Source organism: Cygnus olor, chromosome 3, assembly GCF_009769625.2.
Source record: "Cygnus olor isolate bCygOlo1 chromosome 3, bCygOlo1.pri.v2, whole genome shotgun sequence".
NCBI classification, from domain to species: domain Eukaryota; kingdom Metazoa; phylum Chordata; class Aves; order Anseriformes; family Anatidae; genus Cygnus; species Cygnus olor.
Genome location: NC_049171.1, coordinates 84,950,991 through 84,977,840, shown reverse-complemented (window position 1 = coordinate 84,977,840; position 26,850 = coordinate 84,950,991). Strand labels below are relative to the sequence as shown.

Here is a 26,850-nt window from a genome sequence, read left to right as displayed (position 1 = left end):
GCTTGAGCCTCATTTTGTGATTATAACAGTTGAAATTATGTGTTCCCAGGTGGTCTGTTGATAGAATTTGTTTTAATACATGTAAACAGCAACCCGCTACCACGGGTATGATGATATCAAGCACTAGAAATACACTAGAACAGCATTTGGATGTAATGCTACATACCAGAAAGGAAATTCATCTCCTGAATCAATTTTATTCCTTACAATCATAACAAAACTTAGGAGAATATAAAAAAAATAACTTGAAACAAAGTCCTCAAAGCTGTGTGAAGTTGAGGATAATGTGAATAACAGGGTACTCATCTATCTTCCCTAATCCGTGTTGTCCTAGTGGGCACCAGGACCAGGCACGAGATCAGAAGGCAGGATTTATAAGCTCTGATCCTGTGTTGTTTCTGTCTGCTACGTGACCTTGTACAGACCACTTAAATTCCTCCTAGGGAGTCCTGCAAAGAAGCCAGTGATATTTCAACCATTAGTCACTCTCTTCCCTGTCTTCATTAAACTATTGTGCATTTTTTTTTGTTTCTATAAAATCTAGTTGGAAAAAACACCACCCCTGGTAGATGCCATTATCCAAAATATTTTTCATCTTTTACCAATACATTTTTTGATCCTCTTTCAAAGGTCTTTACTAAGTTTTCTGCAGCCCTTTGCCTATAACATTTGTACAATCTTGAGAAGTTCCCCCCCTTACTTACCAACTTGTACCTAAAAGACTCAGATCTTTGAATTAGGAATGCCATTAGGAATCCTCAGCATATAGGTTTTTTTTCTTTCTTTTTTCTTTTCTTTCTACCTTTTTCAAATCTACATTTACCTACTACTTGCAGTGGGACATTTTGGAGCAACTTTGCTAACTTCTACGATGGTAGATGCTGACATTTTGTCTTACTGAAATTCACGGATCTTTAATGATTCAAACCTTTTGCTCTCTTTTCTCTGCCCTTTCTACAGTGCACTGAATTCAGCTAGCACAGAAAAGTCATATCAAAATACCCCTGCTAATCCTGTAGCCTCACAGAGCTCAGGTTGCTCGACTTCTAGCACAGACCTGCTTTCACCGCCACTTGCGATGTAACAAAGTCTTTCTCATGAAAGCCACGCTGAGGACAGCTGAACGAGCACCGACCAGCTGCAGGGATGCGCTGTAGGAAATGCTGCATTGCCTCTGCTTCCACGGATTACCAACAGCAATTGTGAAATCCAGCAGTGTTGCGGCAAAACTGCAAAAAACAGTGACATTTTCTCATTGCAGTACTAGGCACATGGCACTTTCTGAAGAAAAAAACAAATCTATAGTTCTCACTCTGAAAGTTGTTTTTGATAACGGCTTTAAAGATGATTAGCCTATGAAAGCACAACTGTGGGGCTTAAGTTCAGTTTCAATGCTGTGCAATGAAATTGGACACAACCATTAACTGTAACTTGACAAAAGCGTTACTGGAAAACTTCCCCAACAGCCTAGCAAATGAGTCCTACATCGGGGCCTATTTTGGCTCAAAGATGATACTGCCAGACAGTTTCTTGGCTGAAAGAAAAAGGGGAGAGCTGACTGACCTACTGTCATGTGAAGCTGGATTCAAGCTTGTTTTCAAGAAAGTGCAGCTCAACAATTTTAGATTAATAGAGGACTTAGGTCTGATGTTAGCCGTGCCTTTGAAACTGTGGGTGTGCTTCAGTAGTGCCTGTTTATTTTTCATGTTTATTTTTAATTTTAGCCTGTTTGTCATTAACAGCAAGCTCAAGATGCCTAAGGGCAGAATCAGACCTTTGGCTGAAATTCCATATCGATTCTGTAACAGCTTAGCCATCACAGAGCTACTCTTTAAAACAAAGCAGGCATCTACTCCCCATCATCACTTCCTTCATGAGATGAACACAATTCTTGTACAATGTTGGATACAATGAACCCTAGGCTCTTATTAAGCCAGAGAAGAATTACCATGCCATTTAATCCAAAATAATAAAACCCACAAATAATAAAAAGAGCTTCAAAGAAGCAATGCCTAAAGATCATTAGATCTTTAAAGTTTGAGTTAAATGTCTCTTTAGAGACATGAAATACTTTAAGCTTCCTTAGGTAGCTATATGAGATGTTATCTCAAGTTCCAATGAAATTATACACAAATCTCTTTTTTTTTTTCCTCCATTTACATTATTATACTTTTCCTCTTTTCTGGCTGTGAAGAATAGTTACAAAATATAAAACAGAAAGATGACAAAAACAGAACAAGATTAACAAAACCAACTCATTTCCTCGTAGGATTTCACTAGTTTTTCAGCCAGTCTAAGATCCTGGGTGGCCTCATTTGGTGGCTCATGGGGGAAGAGCCAAGGAAGGGGGATGCTGCTAAACGCAGTGTTGGCACGCTCCTGTTCAAATCGGAGGCAGCTGGGTTGGGCTGGGCGGAGTTGGAGTTGATTTGGTTTTGTTCAATTGAACTCAAAAAGCGGACCGGCCTGTGATCTCTTAGCAAGTCACCCACCCTAGGATTTCTGAAACTTACCATCCAATACTTTCTTTTGGAGCAAAGAAGTAAGGTAACAATTCATTACTTTAAACACAGCTGTCTAGAGAAACCATGCTCTGCGAAGAGGCTGGGTTTTCATTTAGCTATTAAAACAAAGACAAACCAACCAACAAACCCATGAAACCTACATTTCACCAAAAACCAAACAAAACCTTATGCATTTTATCCTCATTTACCCTTCTGGTTTGGGTTTGATCATAAAATTCTCCTTGGTGATACTACTTGAATTTCACAGAACATCATCTCAGTGTTTTCATATATTTAAAAATAACAGTACCCAAAAAGGTTCATATATTTTCTTTGGGACATTTTTTATTTTTATTTTTTTTTTGCTACAGTATTTAAATTACAAGCTTGGGTGATGGTTTCAAACAATTATTTACTCCTTTTGCTAAAAGTAGCTAAAGTTAAATTTGTTACAAATGGTTATTAGTCCTTTCAGATGGTCTTGGTTTTACATTATGGTACAAAGTAGGCAAAGATATTTTCCTGGGAGGGTAGCATCCCCTTTGGTTATTGAGTGGAATAATGCCCAATCACACAAGAACTTGGACTTCCAATCTACTCTGCTCATTTGATATTTCAAGCTTGCCCTTTCCTCCCAGAGAACTCTAACAAGAGTCTTCCCTTTGGTTAGGCTACTTCCTGCTGTGTGAGACCAGTGCTATGCATTTTCCAAGCATGAGAGCAAAGATACTGGACAAATCTTAAAACACGGGCTGTGTCTAGATTACAAGCTTCTCCTGGCACATCTCGGCTGTGAAAACGCTTCCTTACTGACACTGCTTGAAAACGAGCCTGCGGTACAGCGTGGCTATGCTGCAGCATAGTGCTTTTCTCGGTGTGCTTCATGTAATTTGGGGTGAGGGTGCTCATTATGTCATCAGAAAGCTCTTTTTGGCAGCTTATGCTGAATGGACACAAAGTGTCTTCTTGGTTTTGCTCCATCACAAGAACCTTTCTAAAAATAACTACACTCACTGAATAAACTGGAAGGCGGGGTTTCTGGTAGAGTGCGGCAGGTGATTAAGTGCCCACAACTTCCATCTTTGAAGATGAACTACCACCATGACATCCCAGTCAACCTTCAAGGAATTAGTTTTAACTACTGCCAAGCACTGAACCATTCCCTGAATTTTCCTACTGGCTACAAACGTTTTTACACTGGCACAATGTTTCCTCTGCTGCCAAGCAGAACAACCATACAGACAGTGGCAGGGAAGGCAAGAGAGTAAATGAAAACTTACACACAGAAGGCTTTACAGATGCACAAAGGGCAGAAAAAGCCTTTTCCCTCTCCTTGCTTCCTATTTCACTCCTAGCTGCTGTTCAGCACTATTTTACCACAAAATCCTCAGATGAGGATAACCGTTCAAATCGACTTTCAGCTCGGATTTCCCTAAGATCCTCACCCCTCGGGCCACCCAGGTGGAAGCAATGTCACTAGCAATCAAGAAGGAACAGAACACATGGGAATGCCAACACGAAGCCAACCCGCACACTCCTTGGTGTTCAAACAAAGCACATCTTTTACATTGGTAGCTGCAAGTCTGATAACGTAGTACAGACCAGCCAAACTGCGTGTACCAGCAGAATTGTCAGGCGAAGCAAGAGTTAGTACTATCCGCTTCTTATAAAGGAATGCCGACGGAAATTAGATCCAGACTCAAGTCCTCAACTGCAACTGAGGAGTGAAGAGCTCAGATGAGGAGCTGGGCAGCCTGTGCAAATGTGCTCCTTCTGCTCCCCCAAATCCTGAGACACCTTGCAGGAGCAGTACCTCGGCATAGGCCAGGAAGGCTGGAGAGATGCTCCATGTTACAGCACCAGTGTAAGGTAGCTGAGCTACACAGAACATCTGGGAACTCATTTTTTCTCAGATGCATGTTGTAAAGTGGCGTGCTACCCTTTCATGGTCTTCTTGTAGGCAGTTCTGCTGATGTTAGCGAATCTTTGCACTGGGAATATAACACAAAGCTGCCGTACCAGGATTTGGACCATGGATTTTAAATTGAACCGCTTATTAAAAATTGCTTTGACTTTAAATAGATTTACAGTTTTAAATAAAATAATTATTTTAAAATAGTTCTAATTAAACAAACGTAGAAGATCTTCGATCTTCATATCTCATATATTTTTGAATAAATAGTTCTATATATACCTCTTGATCTTTTTGGTGATGAAGTGCACAAAAACTTAAACAGATTTTTAAGCTGAAATCAACAGTAGTCTTTTAGGAACAAACTTAATATCCTGAAACACTCAATGCAAAGTTACAGAAATGCAAAATATATTTTAACTACACAATCACTATAAATACATATTTTATCAAATGCATGCTTAATTACTCTGAGTAAATTACCAAAAAAAGAAGAAAATTAAGTTTTTCTTTAAAATAAAAACTAAATAAATACATAAACCGGAAATTAAAATAATACACTGAACCAGCCAGTAACACTTTAAAATACAAAAGCATCTCTCCCTTTCTCCCTTACATTAGTCCAGCTTTATAATGCTCTGAGAATAACCAACAAAAAATATGCCAAACTACCATTCGTAAGTTTCATTGTGAAAGCAAAAGTTTTCCTTAATTTGGGTATTTTAAATTTGCTACTTTAATATAGAGCTGCACATGAGGCTTCCTAAGGTATAGATAAATCAAGCCTCAGCAGTGAAAACCAAAAAAGAAATCATACATGCAGTTTATTCTAGAAAAAACATGATTTTAACTTTCACTTTAAAAACCCGTTAAGTATAACAGTGCGTTAGGAACAATCAAGCTCACTAGAGGGACATCGACTTGCAAATGGCAGAAAGCATGACTGGTTAATGTTATAACTCTGAGCAATATCTTGAAGATTTCACTTTGTAGTAGTTTACAAAATAGTATCCTAAACCTGAAGGAACTGCATCAAACAACATTAATAAGCTGGAGATGGGAGCGGAGCGAAGCAGACCCCTCAAAACTGCTGTTTTCTGAGGTGTGAAGGACTCATTTCACACACCACCATCAACATCATGCTCTGCACGAGAACAGCTGCCACATTTTGACCATAGCGTGGGCCAAAGGCCTGTGTCACTAATTCTGACCTTTGCCGTCACGTCAGTGTTTCTCTCACATACCACACAGAAAGGGCTGAGCACCAGGTGATAGAAATACCCATTTAAAATGACTCTTTTACTGATTTAAAGCTGGTAGAAAAAGAGAGCAGATTTTACAATATGAGTCTCAGATCTGGAGGGCAAATAGATGCAAATGTGCTTTCTCTGCTGGAACGAGTGCCCTGGACTACCAACATACTGCGGATCTCAAGCTAGCCTCTGAATTTCTTCTGTTGGATCAGTCGCACTGTACATAAGTGCTCACTCAGTGAGAGAGGCTGCAGCCACACAGTTCAGTGATCCTGTGTGCTCCGCCGGGCTGCAGGAGAATCAGACACGAGCCCTAATTGCAATAAATATTCACAGACAAAGGCAAGGATCATTATTCCCCATTTACGGAGGAGAAACTGAGGCACAAAGTGATTACCGTAAGTCAGTGACATAGCTGGACAGAAAACCCAGTTAGCCCAACACCTACTACCAGGTCCTTTAAAACTGGCCAAAGCCACTCTACAGTAACATGAATAATTTACTGAACATCTTGCTCCTGTTTCTGTGTTTAGTGAGACCGATGATTTCTTTTTTATCCTTCTACTTCTAAAACAGCCCACACAATACCGGGAGTAAAGTTCCAGGAAGTTTTGTGAAATCTGCCAGCAGATTTATCCCACTCATGATATTCACCATAAGCTATAATATACAGGGTCAGCCTGTTTTCACCAAATGAGGGCTCTGTGAATGCTGCTGCACTCTTCTCACTCCACCCAAATTATTACGTGGCTCACCAGGAGAATTAAAATGGAGAAAAATAGTAAGACGTAGAAGAAAAATAATGTTTTCGTAAAACACAGACTTATTGCATGATAGCTGGAGGCAACAGCTTTGCACAAACAGCTGTAAATCAAAGCTGTCCTTTAACTAAGCTTCCAGAGATTGCTTACACAAGGTGTGGCAATGAGAGAGTATATAGAAGACAGTTAATTTTCTTCTTTCTTCTTCACTTGCTCAAGTTATTGAAAAGCTGCTTGTGTAATCTTAAAAGGGTGAAGAGAATGACTTTTTGTTCTCCCATACCACGCTGCTACAGCTTAAGATGTGAACATTTTGCCACCTGAATGCTAAACTAGGATTTTTCTCAATTTCTAAGTAAAAGTGTAAGTACATCATCACATACACCTGCAGGTGGCAAGTGTTACCAAGAACTTGAAATCAGTTTTTTTTTTTCTACCAATGATCAGTGGTAAGCTCTCAATGTGCCGTCTCTGCTCATTTCAACTAGGAGAAGGCTATCCAGCGTTTAAGTTCTTCCACACGCTGCAATATCTGGGTATAATAGAAATCCATGTTGGCTGCAAAATCTGTACACACCGGGGATTCCATGTCACCGAAGCTGCAGTACAGTGCAGTTCCTCCAATGCTAAGGAAAACAGTTGCTATGCACAGCAGGATCAGCAAAATACAGGAGCCACCAGCTACTTCATCTGCAAATAGAAGAGCAGAAAAGTTGTATAAAGAACCATACGAAGCAATAGGAACATGTGTGAGAAAACCTAAGATTCTTTTCGGAAACCATAAATAATTATACAGTGCCTTTCCTGCAACCTGGGTCCCTGTCCTTGATAGTATCACTTGTGGAGTCAGTCCACATGGAAGTATAACAGACTTAAATGTCACAGAACCAAAGCGTTCCTTCACAGAAATATGTGAAATGAAATTAAAGCTTTGAAAACAGAACAAATGTAAATATTCTTCCTTCATTTGTACTGCCACTGACTGTGATATGGTGAACTGCTTGTGTTTACTCTCACATTTTGACCATAAGGATAGAGACAAAAACTTCAGGGTAGGCTATCGTCAAGGGTTAGTTACATCTTCATTATTCTGTGGTAACTCTTTGCATGACTGTTTATTCCAATAAAGAGGCTACAGCTGTGCTGCTACACCCTCACAACCTCACTTATCCTTGGTAAGTTGTTCACATGAACAACGTCTGCATTTTCTGTCAGACTGAAGAGGCTCTAAGAACATTTCTGAACTCCTTTCACCCTACATCTGGGAGGAGAAACAGGAAAAATTCAAGTTTTCTTTTTTTTTAAAATCTGATTAAAAGTAATGCTAATAAAAATCAAGTTTCCTTATAAATCATTAAGTCCTGGGAAAAAAAAAAAAACGCAACCAAACAAAAAGAAAATACTTGAATTTTATTTAAAAGATATATCGTTTCTAAATAATTTCAAGAAAAAGAGGCAATAAGCTCCTTTTTGGGCAGTAAATTGACTTTCTTTTCAGCACGTGGGAAACATCATGAAGCGTTAAAATTGTGCTCAATTTCTCCAGCAGACTGTACTGAAGTATTATGAAACCATGCCAGTATTGCAGAACAGAATTTGGCTTTACTTAAAATGATGGCAAAACAGTAAAGTATTAAAGGCTCTCAGAGTATGGAACATTTCACAAAAAATTAAAGACAGGAAAAACATGAGTTCTGTCTGAAATGACTCAAGAGCACTAGAGTGCCTCAGCTATTAGAGACCACTTACACCAGATAGCCTTTTCTCACTCCAACTCTTTTAGGGCTGCAAAGAGCATTTGGGTCATCTCAGAGGGCTCTGATTGCAAAATACTCCTGAGGAACTCATCACCACATTAACAATACTAGATGTTCAATATCTTGATTCCTTTAAAATTATTTGGCACTTGATCAAACACTACCTTTAGGACTAAAATATCACTAATTTATATGAGTATATTGAGAATAATAAAAAAGGCAGAGACCGGCAGAAAGGTAAGAAAGGATTACAATGATATAAACTCATGAGATTTCTTGAGGTGTGTGTGTGTAAGTGTATGTACGTATAAGCATACATATACATATATATATTATAGGCACAGAGGCATGTATTTATAATTTTTGAAATTTAAAATTATAGCATTTCAGTAAAATGCTGTAGGAATTGGCAACAGTGACAGTGCAATATTTACTGAATAACTGAGTTCCTGGAGTTAGAGATAACAAACAAAAAAATTAATATTTCAACAATTTAAAAGTTCATTGGTGAACCAGGAATGATAATTATTCATTTCATACAATTTAATCACAGTATGGGCACCAACCGTGCTACACCCAAGAAAAGAAGTCGCATACATTGGCAATGTTTATGGGTCAAATCAGATTGTTTCAGCTACCTGCTCTGACCTTCCGTACAACACGAGTCACATAACGGGGAAAAAAGAGTGTTTGGTTCATGAATTAAGCTACAACTTCTGATATTGACAAACATAACTAATACAATGAGTATCTGCTTATATATATATGTATGTTACATGTAAATACATGAAAGATAGCTGCAGCTCATCTTGATTTACATATTTGAATTGACAGAGAATTGTCCTCAGAGGTTGTTTCAGGTGTTAACTGCATTTCTAAAAATTGAACTAATATTACTATGGCACCTACAAACTCTGATCATGAGCAAGCAGCTCACTGAATAAGTAATGCGTTAGTTAAAATCAAGATGCTAGTCCTTATTCCAAGTAGTTTAGATGCAAGAATTAGACAAGGCAACAGACAGACCCAAAAAAGGGAAGGCAATGAGACAATGCTGATCACAACACAAAGCATTAGCACAGCCCACTAATAAAGCTTTGATTCTTTTTCCTTCTACAAATCTTATTCTTGCATGTTAAAAGATTCTGGGGATGCCAAAATAACAAGCTCATAAATTCCCACAATATATTAAAGTATATAGTGCGAAGTACCTAGCAATCTCCTTCCACGCAGAAAACATGATGTTCACTGCAAAAGAGGCAACTAAGCAACTAACGGACTCACTTCATATGTTATTTTAAGATTCTAACTGCTTGCTTGGTTGATTTCTGCTAAGCAGTGTTACCTGATTTTTTTTTCCTTTTTGTATTTTTTCTCTATATAGCAATACCTCACAAGACAATATCGCTGGATAACTTTTTAGTAGTAATTCATACCAGTTTAATTCTGCAGTTAGTGTCATTTTTCCCTCTTCTTCCCCCCGTTCTCAATACGCTTTCACTTCAGATAATCGTTACGAGGAGACGCTGACCATTACAACACTCAGAGAGGAGAATTAATAAATGTTAATTTGGAGGAACAATAGAAACCAAAGGCTTACGAAAACCTCTATTTCTTGAGTCCCCACATTCTTAGTTTTTAGACTCTTCTCCAGGTCTTGTGGGAGAGGGGAAAAAAAACAGACATATTGATACATGGGTCTTTTTCCTTTGGAGTTATTTGTTCCATTTTACTTCACAAAAAGCAGACAATGTTTTGTGTGTGAAATGGAACACCTTTCCATTACATCCAGTGGCCAGTTTTCAATTTCTGGAAAACATCAGGCCTAAGAGGGATCTTTTTCTACTCTTGTTCTCAACCATCCTACCAAGCAAATCTGAATATACCAGAGAAGGAACCTCCCATTATTGATCAAGCATCTGCACTCCAGAACCAAAAGGCCTAAGAAAGGCTTCTACCAACCAAAGAAACAGCCTTCACCTCAAACACAACTTACACTGGTTTAGGATGTTTGGAAATTCTGCACTACCAATATTCACCCTCAGTACTTCAGAATAACTTTCAATCTCTCCCCTCCAGGGCATGTCTAACTACTCTTAGTTTCAGAGTGGGAGGTATACTAGGAACAGTCAGTACTGGCTGGTGAAAACAGAGACAAACTTCCTCTCCTGAAATCTGTAGTCACAGTGAGAAGAGCCAAGTCTGTCTACCTGTGCCACTAGCAATAATCGTTACCCAACAATTACCACTTCAAAGGGGAGAAAAAATGTTAGATTGCTGCTTCATTACTATACATTCATTAGGGTTTCTTTTGTTGGTTTAAATGATCTTGGCAAATAAAAGTTATATCTAGTCTCAAAGGACAAAATGATGAGATGCCGTAATTCCTTCAAAGTAAGAAAAGTAAGTTTTTGGACTATGTGGAAAAAAAACACACAACACAGACATTCACCTGCCTGTTCTGTTTAAAGACAGAATTTCTACAGAAGCTGATATTTCAAGGCTTCTGTAGTAACAACAATAAACTATGCTAAAGAAAAGGATACCAACATAATACACTGTATTTCTTGTGAGGCTAGTTAGCCCATCAAAAAGACAAGGCATTTAGCCAAATTCTAGCAAATTTAGCTAGCAACTTCATACAGATGTTTAATTATAAAGCAGGATTAAAATCTAATGCTCTTCAATCCCATGGTCTAATAGAAAAGGCTGGAAAGCTACCTGTGGACAAAACACAGAAGACCTGTTCTTTTTGCATTCCTCTTTACCTACATGGATTAGGTTCAGGGAGAAAATCTACACCTACCAACCCCTAAGCACTAAGCATTCCTGAAAGGACATTACATGTCCCTCACGAATCATTCAGCTAGAGGAAAAAAACTGTGACTTCGTTCCAAACAAGTTTAAAACAGAAATGTATCTGTTGTACCCTTTCTTCCATATTCTTGATAACCAAACCCGCTATAAAATAAGCTTTGATCAATCACCTTCAACTTTCACTTGACTAAGTTTTAAAAAGCCAAGGTACCACATGAAATCCATGTCCACTTTGCTCTTGTGAACAAAAAGATCAGCATCACATGCATGCCATGAATTAACAGCGTTAAAATACCTTGATCAAAAGTGTCATCCATTTCTTGGAATCGGACTCTTCTCTTTGTTTGCCTTTGCTGGACTTGAGCAATTGCTTTTCCTTCCCTGTCATCTCTTTTCTTCAGTATGGACACCAATCCTTCTGCTGGGGCAATCTATCAGGAAAGATTATCAAAGCCATTTGACAGTGATTGGTACAATGTGAGAATTCCAAGCATGAGATCTATGTAACAAAAGCTTTAAGGAGTAAATGAGATAAAGAGATAAATGATTTCCACACCACATTTCTTAAACATTACAGCACTTGCAAAAACCCCTTATTGAATGCATCCATTTCTTAACATGCAGGATAGCTTCAGCATCATTCTGCTGCGTAGTAGCTGAGTAAGATGACAATTTGTGTCTTTAATCGCTATCAAAGTTAACATGCATAGTTTGGATCATACTAACTATTCATTGCATCAGCTCCTTTCTAAACTCGTATTACTAAATCACATGGGTTGGGGCAGTGGTGAGAAGGGTTCTAGTCAAAAACACTATCATCAAGGACAGTAAGAGGTCAATGACACTGCTGCTGCCTCTCCAAAGACATAATCCTGCAGAGACTATAAAAATACTTACTGCGAGATTAATTTTTCAGTGTTGTGATTGGTTGCCTAGGGGAGATGACGAGCTAGAGTGGGGACAAAAAAATAGAAAACACCAGGGGAAAAAGAAATCTTCTTGCTTCTGGATAGATGACAGCTCCACACTGTAATAAGGTCTCAGGATAAAGTGGAAGTTCAAAAACCCTTCCCTACAAGTTGGTCACCCAAACAACTTGCACAGTGATACGTTCAACAAGTCACCTTCCTTTCCTTTCCTGTATCATCTGACTTCACTGCAATAGTATATACTTTTCTTCCTACAAAGCCACATTAGGATGTTAGAGCAAGCAGCAGTTTGTAATTTCCTAGTGACTACAGAAAAGAAAGTAGGAGAAATATGAGAAGCAGAATGCATAATGGAAAAGTGAGAATGCTGTCATGAAATGGTGCTGTGCCAAATGGATGGGGACTAATTAGCATAGGTGTTTGACTACCTAAACAGGTCACAACAGTTTCAATTTTCCCCAGCAAAATTTTCATCAGTTAAAAAACACAGAACACCCACCTTTGTAAAATTATCTCCATCAAGAAAACAATTTTTCCTAATTACAAATCAGAAAACGTTTTTGTTTGTTATGGCAAATTTACCATGCACCTAGATCCTACCATTCAAAAGCACCAACCAGTTTTCTGAAGTCACAGAAAAGAGGAGAGAAAACACTTGAAGTTGAAAGAGTAAAGTAGGGGACAACATTAATACAAACAAAGGTACCCAGAACAGGTGCAGCACCTTACACATTACATTCGACTATACCATTTACCTTCAATTTCTGCCAAACATAGATGCAATTACACAAAAGAAAAGATCTTCATTGAAGTGGTACTTGGGTGAGAAGGATGCAGGAACATTGTCCATCTTCATTTATACACATTGAAAGTGGATGCGACTGTATTTGTAGGATACATTACTTGGATGTCTTATACCAAAAACAAAGCTAAAATTGCCAGAGCAACAGTACATATGTGAAGCAGCTGTAGATAGGAAGAGTCACCTGATTAAACCCTGCACCTGGCTTCCAGGGTCATATGCCAAATATGATAACCCACTGACAGACTGTGCTTTAGCAAACTCATGGGGTTCAGGAACATGCTGATATTTCACAGGTGTAATCTACATGCTAACAGTAGCATTCAGTGAAAGTAAGTGTAAGACTCACTGCTTGTGGGCTTTTAAATTATCTTCTCTTTAAAGCAGCTAGCATTTTTCTTTCATTACTTTAACAAGAACTCTAGCTGTTTGAAGTTGTTACAAATACAACAGCTTAAGCAATGAAGAAAATCTATGGATGATACTAAGGTTTGACACAAGTATTATCTAAGAAACACAAACACAAGCAAATCCTGTTCCTTAGTTCTGTAGTCACCACGCTCTGTTTTTTTTTTTTTAATCTTGAGATGATCTTTACCTAAAAAAGTCTTAGCCATTTCTTCATAGATTTGAGTAGCCCCTTCTAAAACCTGTCTTGTAGATCAGCAATAACCTTTGTTAAACAGAAAGGTAATCTGTATAAATTTGTGCTACAGATGAGAAAGTATCACATTTGCAACTGATTTTGCAGCTCACCTGAGACATGACCCAAAATACCTATAATTTTCACAAAAACTAAGTGAAAAAACAGACTACTTTCCAGACAACATAGTTGCAGACAAGTGCCTGTCAACCACCCCATGATCTAACTGAATTGGAAGACCATGCATAAAAGCTCATTTATATTGCAATTATAAGAGCTGTAGAAAACCAGAAAACAAGTGACATTGTAACTTAAGGTCCTAAACTTGCTCATACTACAAGCTTATGTAATGCATCAATGCACGCTATAATCAGAGATGGTGCATTGCACACAGACAATGGAGAGCACAATCCAATAGGCACGGCACCAACTATGTCATTTGGCATTTGCAACATTTCAACCGGTAAATGTGGCAATTAAATTTGCATGTCTCCGCTCTGGCAGTATTTTATACCCCTCAGTTTGTACCCTCAGCAACTCACAGGGCTAGCCATTCTGGATATATGTCTACAGCATAACAAAATTTTCCCCAAAACACAGCTGAGAGGTGAGATTGACATACTCCCCTTTTGATATTCACTTTCCCTTTTGATTATCTACGTAAGAGCTTGAATGGCTTATTTAACGAAACAAGGCAAGGAATTACTTATAAAGTAGTGAAAGTGTGGAGGTGGTGGGAAGAAATTGTTTAAGTCAGTATGTGGAGGCACAAACCAAGTGGCAACAACAGCCTGCAAACTTCTCATCACATCAGACAAGTGCACCGGGGTTAAGTGTCTACTGGTGATGTTAAATTAGCCTTGCAGAGCTGCCACGAAAATTTATCAGGCCAGCCAGAAAATAAATACTTATGCTTCCATGTTGTGACAAGGGAGGGGGATTGTGTAGGCGTGTATTAATTTGACTCATTTATTTGGGAGGGCGAGATGACATTATGTCCTTTAAAAGAGTGGATTATTTTAAGCTTCTACGTACGGCATCGCTTTTGTAAAGAGGATCAATGGATCGTCCCGAGCCACCCACGCAGCAGGCGAGATGTTGCTGGCTACGCCTGCTCAAGCAACTGGGACTGCGTGTCAGGAACATCACCTGGGGCAGGCAGGGCCCTGTTAGCCTGTCCTAACAGCAGCATGTGGCAGACCTTCCTGGGAGTGAGATGTTGGCTCCTGCCATCTGAATGACTGTGTCACAAGCTCCGTCTCCTCCAAGCTTAAAAGCTGAGGGCTATGCCTGACAGGACTACCTGGAAATGTGTTTCAGCGATTACAGTTATGTAAAAGGCGTGCGCAGGGAAGTCTTGCTACAACGAGGTTCGCTTACTTTTGCTGTCAGCATACACGACTGTTGCAGGATTACTTCTAAATGCAAAAGACCTAACTGATGCAGCACGAGTTTCTCTACTCTAAACACCTTCTTTTGCTTAAAAGGGGTGAGCAAGGTCTTTTGATTTTGCAATATAATCAGCATGGCTAACGTTATTCTCCTGGCCCAGCAAATGCCAATAGGTCATATTTTTAAGGCTCTCTGACCAGAATATCTTCTTTGCATGACATGCACCCATACCTGGAATATTTCATCTGCCTGTCACCAGACTTAGAATCAAGGTTTTCCTTTTGCTCTGCAAAGCACCTACAGAACTATGCAGCCTACCCAGGGTACAGTTTATTATTAAAATGCAAACACAAATACAAGCACATGGAATTCTGCATAAAGCAACTTTTATAACTTTTTTCCTACCATGTTCTCAACTGCAGCTGAAAATTATCTAACACACATCACAACATTTTATTTTTCTTATTTTCAGTCATTAATACGTTATTACTGAACTTAAGATGTTCATGTAAGAATAGTGTCCCTCTTGCCACAGACAAAATCTCATTCAATTTAAACAACTGTAAACACGGTATTTTTTCTGCACCTTTCTTTTAGAAAGCTTTCAAAGCAATATACAAGCGGATTACATTAGATCCATCTCCCATTAATTAAATAGCCATGGAAAGTGGTAGGACAGGGACTTAACAGCCATGCAAGACTAGAAGTATTCCATCCCAGTGTTTGAGGCAGGAGGAATTTAACAAGGCATAAAACATTATTTAAATTGGAGTCTAACTAGGCAACTGTGGTTAATACAGCTAACCACAAGTCAAGCCTTTGCTTGACTTGAACCACAAGAGGAAAACATAGGCCTGCAGCAGGCTGCACAGCCAACAGCTCTGTGTTACATAAAAGAGCTACATAAAGGACACTATTGAAACACGGGACCTTTTCTTAATTCTAAGCTAAATAATTAACAAAAGATGCTGTTGGACTTTCTGTGTAACTGAACTTACTCAGCTCTGCTGGCCTTTTGTAACAACCACCCAGAAACTACAACTGAAATGCAGGTGTATGGTGACACTTTGACCAGCAGTCAGCAAGGAAAGCAGCAGTGACTACTGATTTACTCAAACTCTGCCAAATGTTTTAGCTCTTCTCTTTTTACCAGTAGTAACAGAAAGTGATTCTGCTTCACACAGAAAAGTTTTAAACTTTTTTTTTGTATAAGGTTTAATATAATAAGCAATATTAATAAAATAAGTAAATAAATAAATCTCTAATTAAACTCCCTGCCTCTTCTCCTTGTTTAAAACAGCATTTGTTGGTAAACTGTTCAAAAAGCTTCCTACGTTATGCTTATTTTCTCCAACTATGATACACATACTTTTATAAATATGACACACAAAACTATAAAAGTAAGGCCCTGCACTTTGAACTCTTACAGAAAACAGATCACACTTGCCTCTTGCAATCAGTCATAGCATGCAGAAGTAAATAAACCCCCCAAAACTGGAGGCATGGCAAACTTGGGATCTAGGAAGTAAAGTTCACTCTATGAAGTATTTTGGTCTAAATGCTAAGAGCTACCCAAGGAGGAGTTTTGTTTGTATATTCTTCTGTGGGATTTATTCCTTATTCAGTGACTTGGCAGAAGCCTACATTTTATTTCTAGCAATACCAGGCTCTTAAAGCAGTCATGCATAGCCGTACGACAAACTGACAAAAGGCAAAACAGCCCTGGCCTAAACTATAAGAAGCAGACCAAACCCTTTGCTAATAAAATACATTAGGTGCAGGAATATAATGATACATAAGATATATGAATAATTTGACTTTGAAAAGGAGCTAACTAATCAGATTCAGCGTTCATACCACAACTAAGCTCTAACCATTTTTCTGTTAATGTGCTTACCGCCAAGTGTTGGGGCTCCATTGCACAGAACTAAATACCTCCTGCTCCTCAGACAGCACGTAAGCATTTCATGCAGAAATGTAATTCTCACAAACTCAAAACTACAGGACCCAAGCTGTAAAAGAGGACAGGGAATCTCAGCAAGGCACTGTCTCCACACTTCATTTCTGGAGACTTCATTTCTGCAATCAAATCAGCTGCTAGTCAGTATGTACTCTAGTTTTTTTTTTAAGTCTTAGTATACAAAAAATGCCATCCAAAAACTACTACTTTATGCTGTGGTAAGGAGTCTCACTACTTTTCATTTCTGAAAGAAATTTCAAATGGTAATTTGCCATTAAGAGAAGCATCAAGATTTTATTCACTTCCCTAATCATCTTGCAGAAAAATCTGTATTTCATATGGCAAAATGCACCTTACATTACTGAAGTTACAATCTGACTGCTGGTACATCATTTCATTCACACAGAAATGACAGCAAAGAGATATAAGAAGAGGTTATACACTTGTGAAATCTGTTGCTCCCAGCTGCTGACTCCAAAGCTCTTTTCTAGCTGTAAGAATGTAGTTTCTATATAATGATAGTGATTTTTCATCATTTGCACATTGCTGTGTATGGTTTGTACTAGTGAAGAAATACGCAGCGTAAGTCCGATATGTAAAATACTATTTCAGTTTTGTAGTGATTTAATGCCAGAGTCAGAATTTAGAAGATTTTCATTCTTTAATTAATTATTGTAAATGGTAGCTGAAAAGCAAACGACATAAAATATCTAAATTAGAGAACTATGTGAGGTGACTGCTCAATATGGGGCCAAAAAACCCTTCCTACCTGTAAATACATACACAACATTTACCATTTCCCATTTGCAATAAATTAATATTACACCTACATTGCTCTATCATATGATTTTTATGCCCAGGTTATTTCAAAACAGTCGTCACTTCCACCCTCTTCTAACTTATTTGTTTTAATTTTGTAAATACTTGCTCCAGGAAAAGTTTTTATCACAGCCAAGTTAATTTTTTAATTGTCACTGTGGTACGTTTCATGTAAGGATTTGTTGATGTTACACACGTGGCTACCAATGGATTTTCTAGGTATTTCTTTCATAACTAGTGTACGAAAACATTGTAATCTACTAGATGGCCATAGCCTGAACAACAGAAATTCAAAGGTGGAAAAGGAAGACAACAAAGAAATGTTATGGGTGGATGCAAAGATCAGTCTGCTCGTCATCAGTGGAATCTTACTTCGGCACTAAAACAAAACCACTTAAAGTAAATGCTGTTAATTTCTCAGAGGTCCCAAACCCTCTGGTGCCTTTCAGAGAAGCTGTAGGTGCTCACCACTTCTGAAATGCAACCCCTAAGGTAATGACGGGTGATAAGATTAACTGGAATAACAAAATATAAATGTATAATCAAACAACACAGGCTGCTGTGCCTGTATTGTAACTCACCCCGCTGCACCTTGTGATTTCAGGTATTGTAAAACACCTCAGAGGCTGCGTATCATGACTTTTAATCAGTGTTGAAATGAACCCTTCTTTGCTTCTCCCCGATTTATCCCCCCTGCCTCACACACAAATAAGGCCTCTTGCTAAGAAAGACTGGAGAAGACTCCCACCAGTGCCAGCCAACATTATGCCCTATACGGCAGGGAAAAATGCTATGCAAAGGCTCAAGGTACTTTTCACCTCTCCAGAGACACCTCTCTGCTATCAGAGTACTGGCAGTCCTAGCAGCAGGACAGCAAACTAGAAATGACACTAGATTCTCTGTAAAGCATCACTGTCATCAATTGCTGGGCCAATCAATACAAGCATAACTTTTCTAACAGTATCAATATGCTGCTTCCTATCCAATCCTCTAAAAGGCAAATGGCACAACATACCAATTTAAAAATAGCTGCTATAGGGTTAATTTAGGATTCTTCTACATGAAACAGAACAGTTCTCTTCTGTGGCTTAAAATGCTGAACTTCCATTGGGCTCAAAAGAAATCTCATCCTGAGGGATGGTATTTAAATTGCTCTTTTGTTATACATCCACATGGTCTTAGCACAGACTGTCAATAAAATAATCTTTTTTCAAACTAGTGAACATAAACCAATGGATTTAGTGCAAGAGTTGGATAACATATAATGAACATGTATGTGGGTTCCCACATGTATACGTCACATGTTGTGAAGAGTTCATTTACAGCCACTGCTGGATCCAAAAAAGCTGAAGTAAAACTAGCTTTGTGTATACACGGCCCTCAGTCACAGGATGTGGTATGCTTCCTGACATCCCACAGAAAGAAAAGGTGTTTTAGGGGTGATCGGGATGCGTGATGCTGGAAGGGAGACAAAGCTGTTTAGGTCTCTGTTTCCAGCATGGAGATTTTGCCAAAGATATAACAACATCAGCATGGATCTCTGGTATTTAGTTTCCTGCTTGGCTGCAGTCCCTGAGCGATCGCGGGTTCTTGGTCTCCATGCATTAGCTTCTGATCTATAGAGAAGTACTGTTACTTTATTGCTAAGGGATGCTGTATTGTTAAATGCATTAAAAATATACAAACTAACATGATACCATCTTACAAGTCCACCCCTTCCAGCATCTGAAATCACATCATTTCACAATAATCTCATTTTTACATTTAAAGGAAAAGCTTTTAAGGCCCCACAGTTGCAAATGCACCAAAACCAGTAGACAAATGAAGCAAACAAGTAATCATACACTTTGTGAACAAGTCCTGAAGCAATAAAACTTCAGTATTTCTGAAGAGCATTTTAGCTTAGGTAGCATTCATCCTTGTTGTGACCTATCAGAAGTGCAAAAGAAAGGATGGTTGAGGCTTAGAAGTTTTTTCTCACTTTTGGTTCGATGACAAAACTTCCTATGCTTGGCAAAATTAGAAGCCCATACATGCATATACAGAGTTTACTATGTATGAAGTTCTTCTCACATATAAGGAGTAGGAAAGAAAATCAAATTTCATTCTGTGAATAGAAACAAACCATATGATACATCATTGGCATTATGTAGATCTCTTCAATCAAATTATAATTTAACAGGAATTGTCAGCCTATGTAGAAAAAAAACAAGTGAGTTCACACTAATATGTAAAAATCAATATAGTTTTTAGAGGCACAGAGCAGCACTTTGCAAGAAGGACACAAAGAGATAAAAGGGAACTTTTTTCTGAATTAAAACAAGTAAATAAATGTAGATTTCTTTTCAGATTAAAAAAAAAAGACAAGTATTTAACGCACTTCGAAGTTGGCAATGACTAAAATATTTTAACTAAGGTAACATGGAAGCTTTTATAGGATTCACGGTATTTACCTCTGCAATCTCTATCCTTCTTGCAAGTTCATCAAGAGAAGAAAAGCTGTCATCTAGTGATAAAGCTTCCAGTGAGTTGTAAGATGCTCGTTCAGGTGAAATATCTGGAACAGTGTCAAAATCCTCTTGGTTTGCTAAGCTTGCAAACGATTCTTCAGCGTCTATTATGTTACCATTTAAAAGTCTAAGAAGAAAATCTTCTTGTTCTTCATTTTTTACCTTCTCCTCCTGTCCTGCTGCTCTCTGCATTTCCTTGCATACTCGTAAAAGGGCAGTACTCTCATGCTCAGACACTTTATGACTTCCAGAGCACACGTTCGATGCAATTCTGTCCTGGGGAGATTTTTCGTCATCATCATCAGGCTGATTCTGTTGCTGGTTTAAATCACTATTTCCGAGCTGGCCACTAGCAATTTCTGAAGAGCTAGCAACATGTTTTGATCTGAGAAGATTTTTATCAGCTTGTACATCTTTATCAGTAGAAACCGAATCAGTAGGCATATAATCAGCATCTGTTAAAACCACAGCATCTACCATTGGCCCAGAAGAGATTTTCACTCCAGGCTCCCCAGCTGTCTCTTTTATTTTTTCTGCATCCTTAGAGAGCTGCCTTTCTCTCAGCTGCAAACTGTTATCTTTACCGGCATCCCCTGATGATAAACAGCCCGAAGAAGGCCTGCCCACTGTCCCTGTGGACTGGGTGTGTGGCTCCAATGTTGATTCAGCACTGCAGTGCTGCTCCTCCATGTGGTCCTTTCCTGCTGCTACCAAAAGGCTTGCTGTCTCGGTCTGTCTCTCAGTTTTGTTTTCACCTGGAGGACGAGAGCTCAGCTGTTTATCTTCTTTCTTTGGTCCAATGCCAGGACAAGTTTCAGTACCTAAGCGCAACAGGAAAACAGTTCCAGTGTTTTTAAATGATTTAAAGCACCAGCAGAGGAGAGAGAGAATATATTATCATTTGATAACATTGGAAGCTAATGCTTTAAAACGTGCTCCCGTATCGGGAGGTACTTATGCTCCAGGCAGAATGAAAGCTTTGTTAGTCTCAAGTAGTCTGAAAAGCTGACTCCTGATTTAACACAGTGTTTACACACGTTCTTGCAGGCTAAGCACGTGATACTGTGCCGTCCTGAAGAGAAACAGACTTACTCCCATGCTTCAAGCAAAATATGTATTTAAGTGTCTTTCTGAACAACTACATTCCTTCTAAAGCATATTTTATATGGCTGCACATTATGGAGGCCTGAAGTACAGATACATGCACTTAACAATTAAAAAAACCCTGTATTTTGATGCTGGTGTATCTATCGCACAAGGAGATCTCTGTATTTGCTTTAAAAGAACTGAAATTATACTAATTTAATACATTTTAAATTAAATTCTTTTAAGTGGGTAACTAGCTCCTTTAGTTAATGGTAAATTAAAAATCTAATTATGGTATTTTACATAGCAGACTGCATAACAATTTACTTTTTGGAATTGAAAGTTAGTTTACATATTAAAAATGCAACTGGATTCGTTTTATTTCTGTATTCATATTTACAATACAAATAGAAATGGATTTTTCTGATCTAAAATTTCAGAGAGAGCTGAGAGGAATACTATGTAGTTTGTGAATTCACCTACTATTGACATGATCTGCTAATAAAAGAGTAGATGGTTAGCCTAAATCGCCAATAAAATTACGAGACATTAACCATTATGAGAAGCTCAAAGCCAGATCTTGCCCTTAAGGCTTATGAAGAGAGAAAAGGAGTATTCAGCATTAGAATACCAAAGCAAGCTAACTATAACAGAAATTCTCTTTTTCTTCCATAACTTTAATAAAAACTAAGTTAAGACAATGCTACAGTAGGACTACTGTTACAGTAATAGTAATAACTCCAAACAACAAATTCCTACATCCAGAAAACGCTTGTTTGCATTTTTTGGGTCACAGCCAAAAGCAGAAAGATCTCATGAATATATTAATGAAGAGATCAAACGCTGCCCTGGTTAACTGTACACATTCTGACAAGATGGACTGAAGATATTATCATATCTCTATGACAATCTTACCCTCCCTCACCTGTTAAAACACTTTAAATCTGAGCAATTTCCTTCACTTGTTACACGAAACAGGGTCACATTCTTTTGTCTTCTAGGAAATAGTCACATTATTCAGTTTATGGCACAATTTTATTAAATTCTAAACTATACCCATAGTGAAGTACAAGACAGCATAGAAAAGTTAGGCTTGGGAATTGAAGAAGAATATCCAACCATCTCAAAATGCAGACAAAGAGAACAACATTAATGGTTGAGAGTGTTAAGGGAACCTAACTTATGAATGAAGAAACGGGTATGAGACCAGGACTTCTTGAAAACTAGGTACAGATGTAGTAGATAGCCCAAGGGATTTGTAACGTGATATTAGAGCCCTACACATATAGGTCATGAGTTCAAACACAGCCTGGATTACTCGGACAAGATTTTGTTACCATCTGTCAATTTCCCACAGTGGATACATCCACATTACAAAAGGCATCTTTGTTGGTAGCCCCGACTGCAGTATCAAAGATTAAATGGGAACGGAAATTAAATCAAATTCTTTACGAAGAGAGATGGCCCTTGAGCTCAGGCTTCTATTCCTAAGACAGTAATAAATGATGCCAGCACTGTTATCTGTCTGCAGAGGTACAGGAACTGAGATGTAACAATCACCATTACATTGCACATCAAATTTTCAGCAGCTTTGAGTATTTTCTCTATACCTACTTCAAAACACCTGATTTAGACAACTCATGCCCACTACATGCTCAAGGCAAGTTAAGACAAACACTTGAAGACTTACATTACAGAAGATGCTTTTTCCTACCAAGTTAAATGAAGATGTATCCACCAAGGTGGCAGCAATTTTTATCTGTCAGAGTTGTAACCAAGTGTCTACAGAAAATCTACCAGCAAAAGCACTTACAGCAATTTAAGATTTTTCCCCCCCTAAACAGTTACTATTAAACTGCCACCTGCTTTGTTCATCACAGAAACCTGTAGTCACTTCATTCTGTTACCCCAGGGCAGTCTAGCAGGGAGTGCTGAGAACACGATTGCATTCTTCCAGTGGACAATTCACACTTCCCTAGTCTTTGTCTCCGTTTCCATTTAAAAACAAATCCTTTATGGCTTAAAAGAAAACAGGATATAAGAAGTTTCTTGACACCTTGAAAATAGGGTTATATGTACACACTGCAAATTTATGCAAAGTGTTTTATTAAATTCATCATTTCACTAGAGACTATTTCATAAAACACATGAACGTGATTATCTTTAATTAACACTACAGTTTTCAGTTAGAAACCAAATAAATTAATGGATATAGTATGCATCAATTCTCATCTTTTAATATACACACATAGCTTTAAGGGCCCGATCTTTCTGTCGGTAGAATCAAAGATAAAATCTGCCAGGGAGGAAAGTGTAATAGAACACGAATTCACATGAAGGACAGTCTTCAAACTACTTGTGCATTTCCTTTTACTGTCATACCGTAAGTCACACTTTTACTACCAGCAGCTGAGTTCAGTAGTTCTCCCTTTCATATTGGCAGATATGTTTCTATGTAGAATGTTGGGAGAAAAAAATAAATAAAAAAAGGTTCTTTCTGATGTAGGAAAAAAAAACTGACAAAAGCAGAAGATAAGCATTGTAAGTTCACAGTGAGAAGGCCCATGCTGAACAGGTTAGTTGGTTAGTATAAATATTAGAAACCGTATAATTCTAGTAGTATAGGATTCCACTGGGGTTCAGAGAAAATTAAGATTCCGCCTCACGTATATACTACTTTAGCCCTTATCAATGGAGCACTGTGTCATTTACCCACAGCTTGGATATCTTTTGTCCAGCACTGAGCAACGTAAACAAATCCAGAGTTACGGACCATCTCTGTCCATCTTCTGTATTAGCTCATACCAGTGCCCTCCCTGCCCAAATCCTAACTGTGACAAAAACATTCAGCCCTATGCTGCTGACACATCGACATTGTGAGGGGCAGTAGTAACTGAGTGACCATTGCTTTTATTAAAAGACGAGCTGTCTTAACAGATCAAGAGATCTGTCAGGGTCAGGAGTCATAGCTTCTTCAAGAACGTACTAATTTGTGAAAAACATCTCTTGTAAATCTTAAGCATTTAATCTTGAGTTAGGCTTGAAATACCCCTATCTTTGTATTGACAAAATATTCAGCACTGCTGGAAAATTCTCAGCAGAACAGCTTTATAATGGAATACATAGTTTTATTAATTTACAGGCACTTCACGGGAACCCAAAGGTTTTGATGACATTTTGACAAGAGTTACATTAAGAGAAAGACACGAAAAAAATCCATTTGCACCATTAATTACTTTCACATTAATTTTAATATGTCTAGATGTTGTATCTTAACATTTACAAAAAATGCTACTTAATTCAGAAGTTTCAAAAGGTCAGGATTTCTGCTCTCCAGAAAGCTTTTGCTCCCACTTGGAATAAAAATGATGTAATTATAGGTACCTTTTTTTTTTTTTTCAACCATCCAAAACCAAAAGGACATTCAGTTCTTTTGATCTGCTTTCTGAGCTGTCAAGCATGTTTGCTCCATGTTTTCAATGTTTTGTTTTTAGTTAGGTTGCTAAGACAGAGAAGGATCAGTATAGTGGTCACAGTGAAAAGAGGACGAAGATGAGGAGAATCCACACACCTAGAGAATTATCATTTTGCTATTCTGTATTTTCATTAACTCCAAGTTCTGAACATCCTGGCTGATACGCACTTGTTGGATAGCTTAGGTTGAAGGGGACCTCTGGAGGTCACCTAGGCCAACCCTCATCTCGTGAGAAATTCTGGCTGTTTTTGAGGAAAGGTTCTGAAGTTCAGGCAATTTTTGGCAACCAGAGTGCAGCATAAAGAGAACATTTTTGCTCAAAGAGAGAAAGATAAAGCACAGCCTAGTGGCCTAATGATGCTGTTTCCCTCTCTGTCTCCATTTTAACAATTCATTAATTTGCAAATGTTTCATAAAACCCAATGATTCTAACGCGTTTCTCAAATAAAGCAGCTGCTCCCCAAGGCAGAAGGATGAAAATGACATAAAAGTGTGTACCAAAAAAAATTAACAAAACTATAGTTTTCTCTTCAAGAAACCCAAAAAGCTCCTTAATTTTCTGTGCTGTTGAAGAAATATGTAGCCCCAATTCAGTGTAGCACATGTAATTAAAAGTTACTAATACAAACAAATGCATGTACACGTACATACATATACACACATACCTGATTTAAAAGCAGCAGCTTCTCTTTTCTTTGAATCCTCTGATCCCATTAACTGGAGCAAGCAACCGCTTTCCCACGTAATTTCTGCAGCTACTGGCTGTAAAATATGATAGCATTTCCTGTCATTTTTGCACTGGAATACTGTGACTTTTTGAGACATTCAAGCTTCAAATGGTTCTGTACTGAACTGGAAAAACCATGTCTAATAATATTAGTTGTAAATTTATTAGCAATCTTCGGCAAAGCAAAATTCACATAAATGGCTTCTTACCTTATTTTTGGGTGCCTGTGGCCTGCAGCAATGAAGAAAAAAAGAAATTAAACTACTCAGCAACAACATTCTTCATAAAAAATGTCATTGAAATCCTATTAGCCTTTTCTCTGCTCTAATATTAGCACAGAACTTTTCTAACATCGAAACAGCATCAGCATGTCAAGACAGTTTCAAACACAGATCTGTACCATATGTAAATATAATCAAAAGACCAATTAGCCCAAACATTGCCCCACCTATTTAAGAAAGCAGTTAAAAGATAAGTTACTGCAGCATATCAAGAGATCTAAATTCCTGTACAACTTTTTCCTAAAAGAGAACACTGCCAACTTTCAAAATCACGTAAGGACACAGGATCTACTAGTATTAAAAATACTGATTGCTATAACAGAGGTTGAGGAAGGGGAAAAAAAAAACCACCACCACCACCACCTTACTTGCCTCTCCTTAGACTGTTTACACCGGGACATATTTTCTGGCTATTGTAAGATAGAACAGCTCCCACTGACTCCACTGGGATTCGCAGGTGAGTCAGCATTGCTAATAGTGTGGACTTTGCAAGCTGTGTAAACATTCATGCACGATGTGTACCTTGCTTTCAACTTAAAAAGCAAAATGCTCATATTTTCCAAGACCCTGTCTTAAAGTATTATTTTAATTGCAAAATAAATTGAGCATACAGCTTAGAAAAAAATATATTTAATAGACTTTTGCCTAGAGAGTTCTGGAAAAGTAATATTATATACAGAGAACTAATCATTGCAAATGAACAGAATCCTCATTCTTTATCAAGTTGCAGGGTTCTTCAGAACCAGGAATGATTTTACATAATTGAATTTTTATATTTAAAAGTGAGGCTGCATGTAAGAATTAGAAGGAGAAAGCAAAATTATTCTCAACAAGGTGAGAATTCAGTGCCTAGGGAGGTGCTGCTAGTTGTGGCATATAAATTGTAATAGTCTTGAATCCTAATCTTCATGTGAGCTTGCAAGGTCACATATATAAAATGTAGCTTGAGGAACCCTGCAGGCACACAGAGTGGAAGCTTGCAGCAGCAGCAGCCTCTGGGAGTAAACTTGCAGCTACAGTGCCAGAGCCGCCTCTACCTCCCATGGAAATGCAGGCTTATGCTTTCTGGGGATTCCCCCCCAAATGCATTCAGAGTACAACAAACAACCTCAGGCTGGGCTCTGATGGTCAGCCTGGGTGCTTTCCAACTTCTGTATTGTCATCCACAGAAAAAATGTGGAAGCTACATCATACTCTGTGAACAACAGGAATATTTTTGCTT

At 38.2% G+C, this 26,850-nt stretch overlaps 1 protein-coding gene across 2 annotated transcripts in view; it reads right to left on the bottom strand.

Moving 5' to 3' along the window:
* Positions 1–529: 529 nt before the first annotated feature.
* The window catches only part of CNST (consortin, connexin sorting protein), a 57,443-nt gene continuing 31,122 nt past the window's right edge, over positions 530–26,850 (bottom strand). For both annotated transcript variants that reach the window (XM_040551218.1, XM_040551217.1), the window contains 5 exons: positions 25,557–25,578; positions 25,286–25,382; positions 20,003–20,880; positions 11,300–11,435; positions 530–7,120 (listed from right to left, as the gene is read on the bottom strand). In XM_040551218.1, the coding sequence (XP_040407152.1) occupies positions 6,915–7,120; positions 11,300–11,435; positions 20,003–20,880; positions 25,286–25,382; positions 25,557–25,578 (1,339 nt within the window). In that variant the 3' untranslated portion in view covers positions 530–6,914. The remainder of the gene's footprint in view (positions 7,121–11,299; positions 11,436–20,002; positions 20,881–25,285; positions 25,383–25,556; positions 25,579–26,850) is intronic.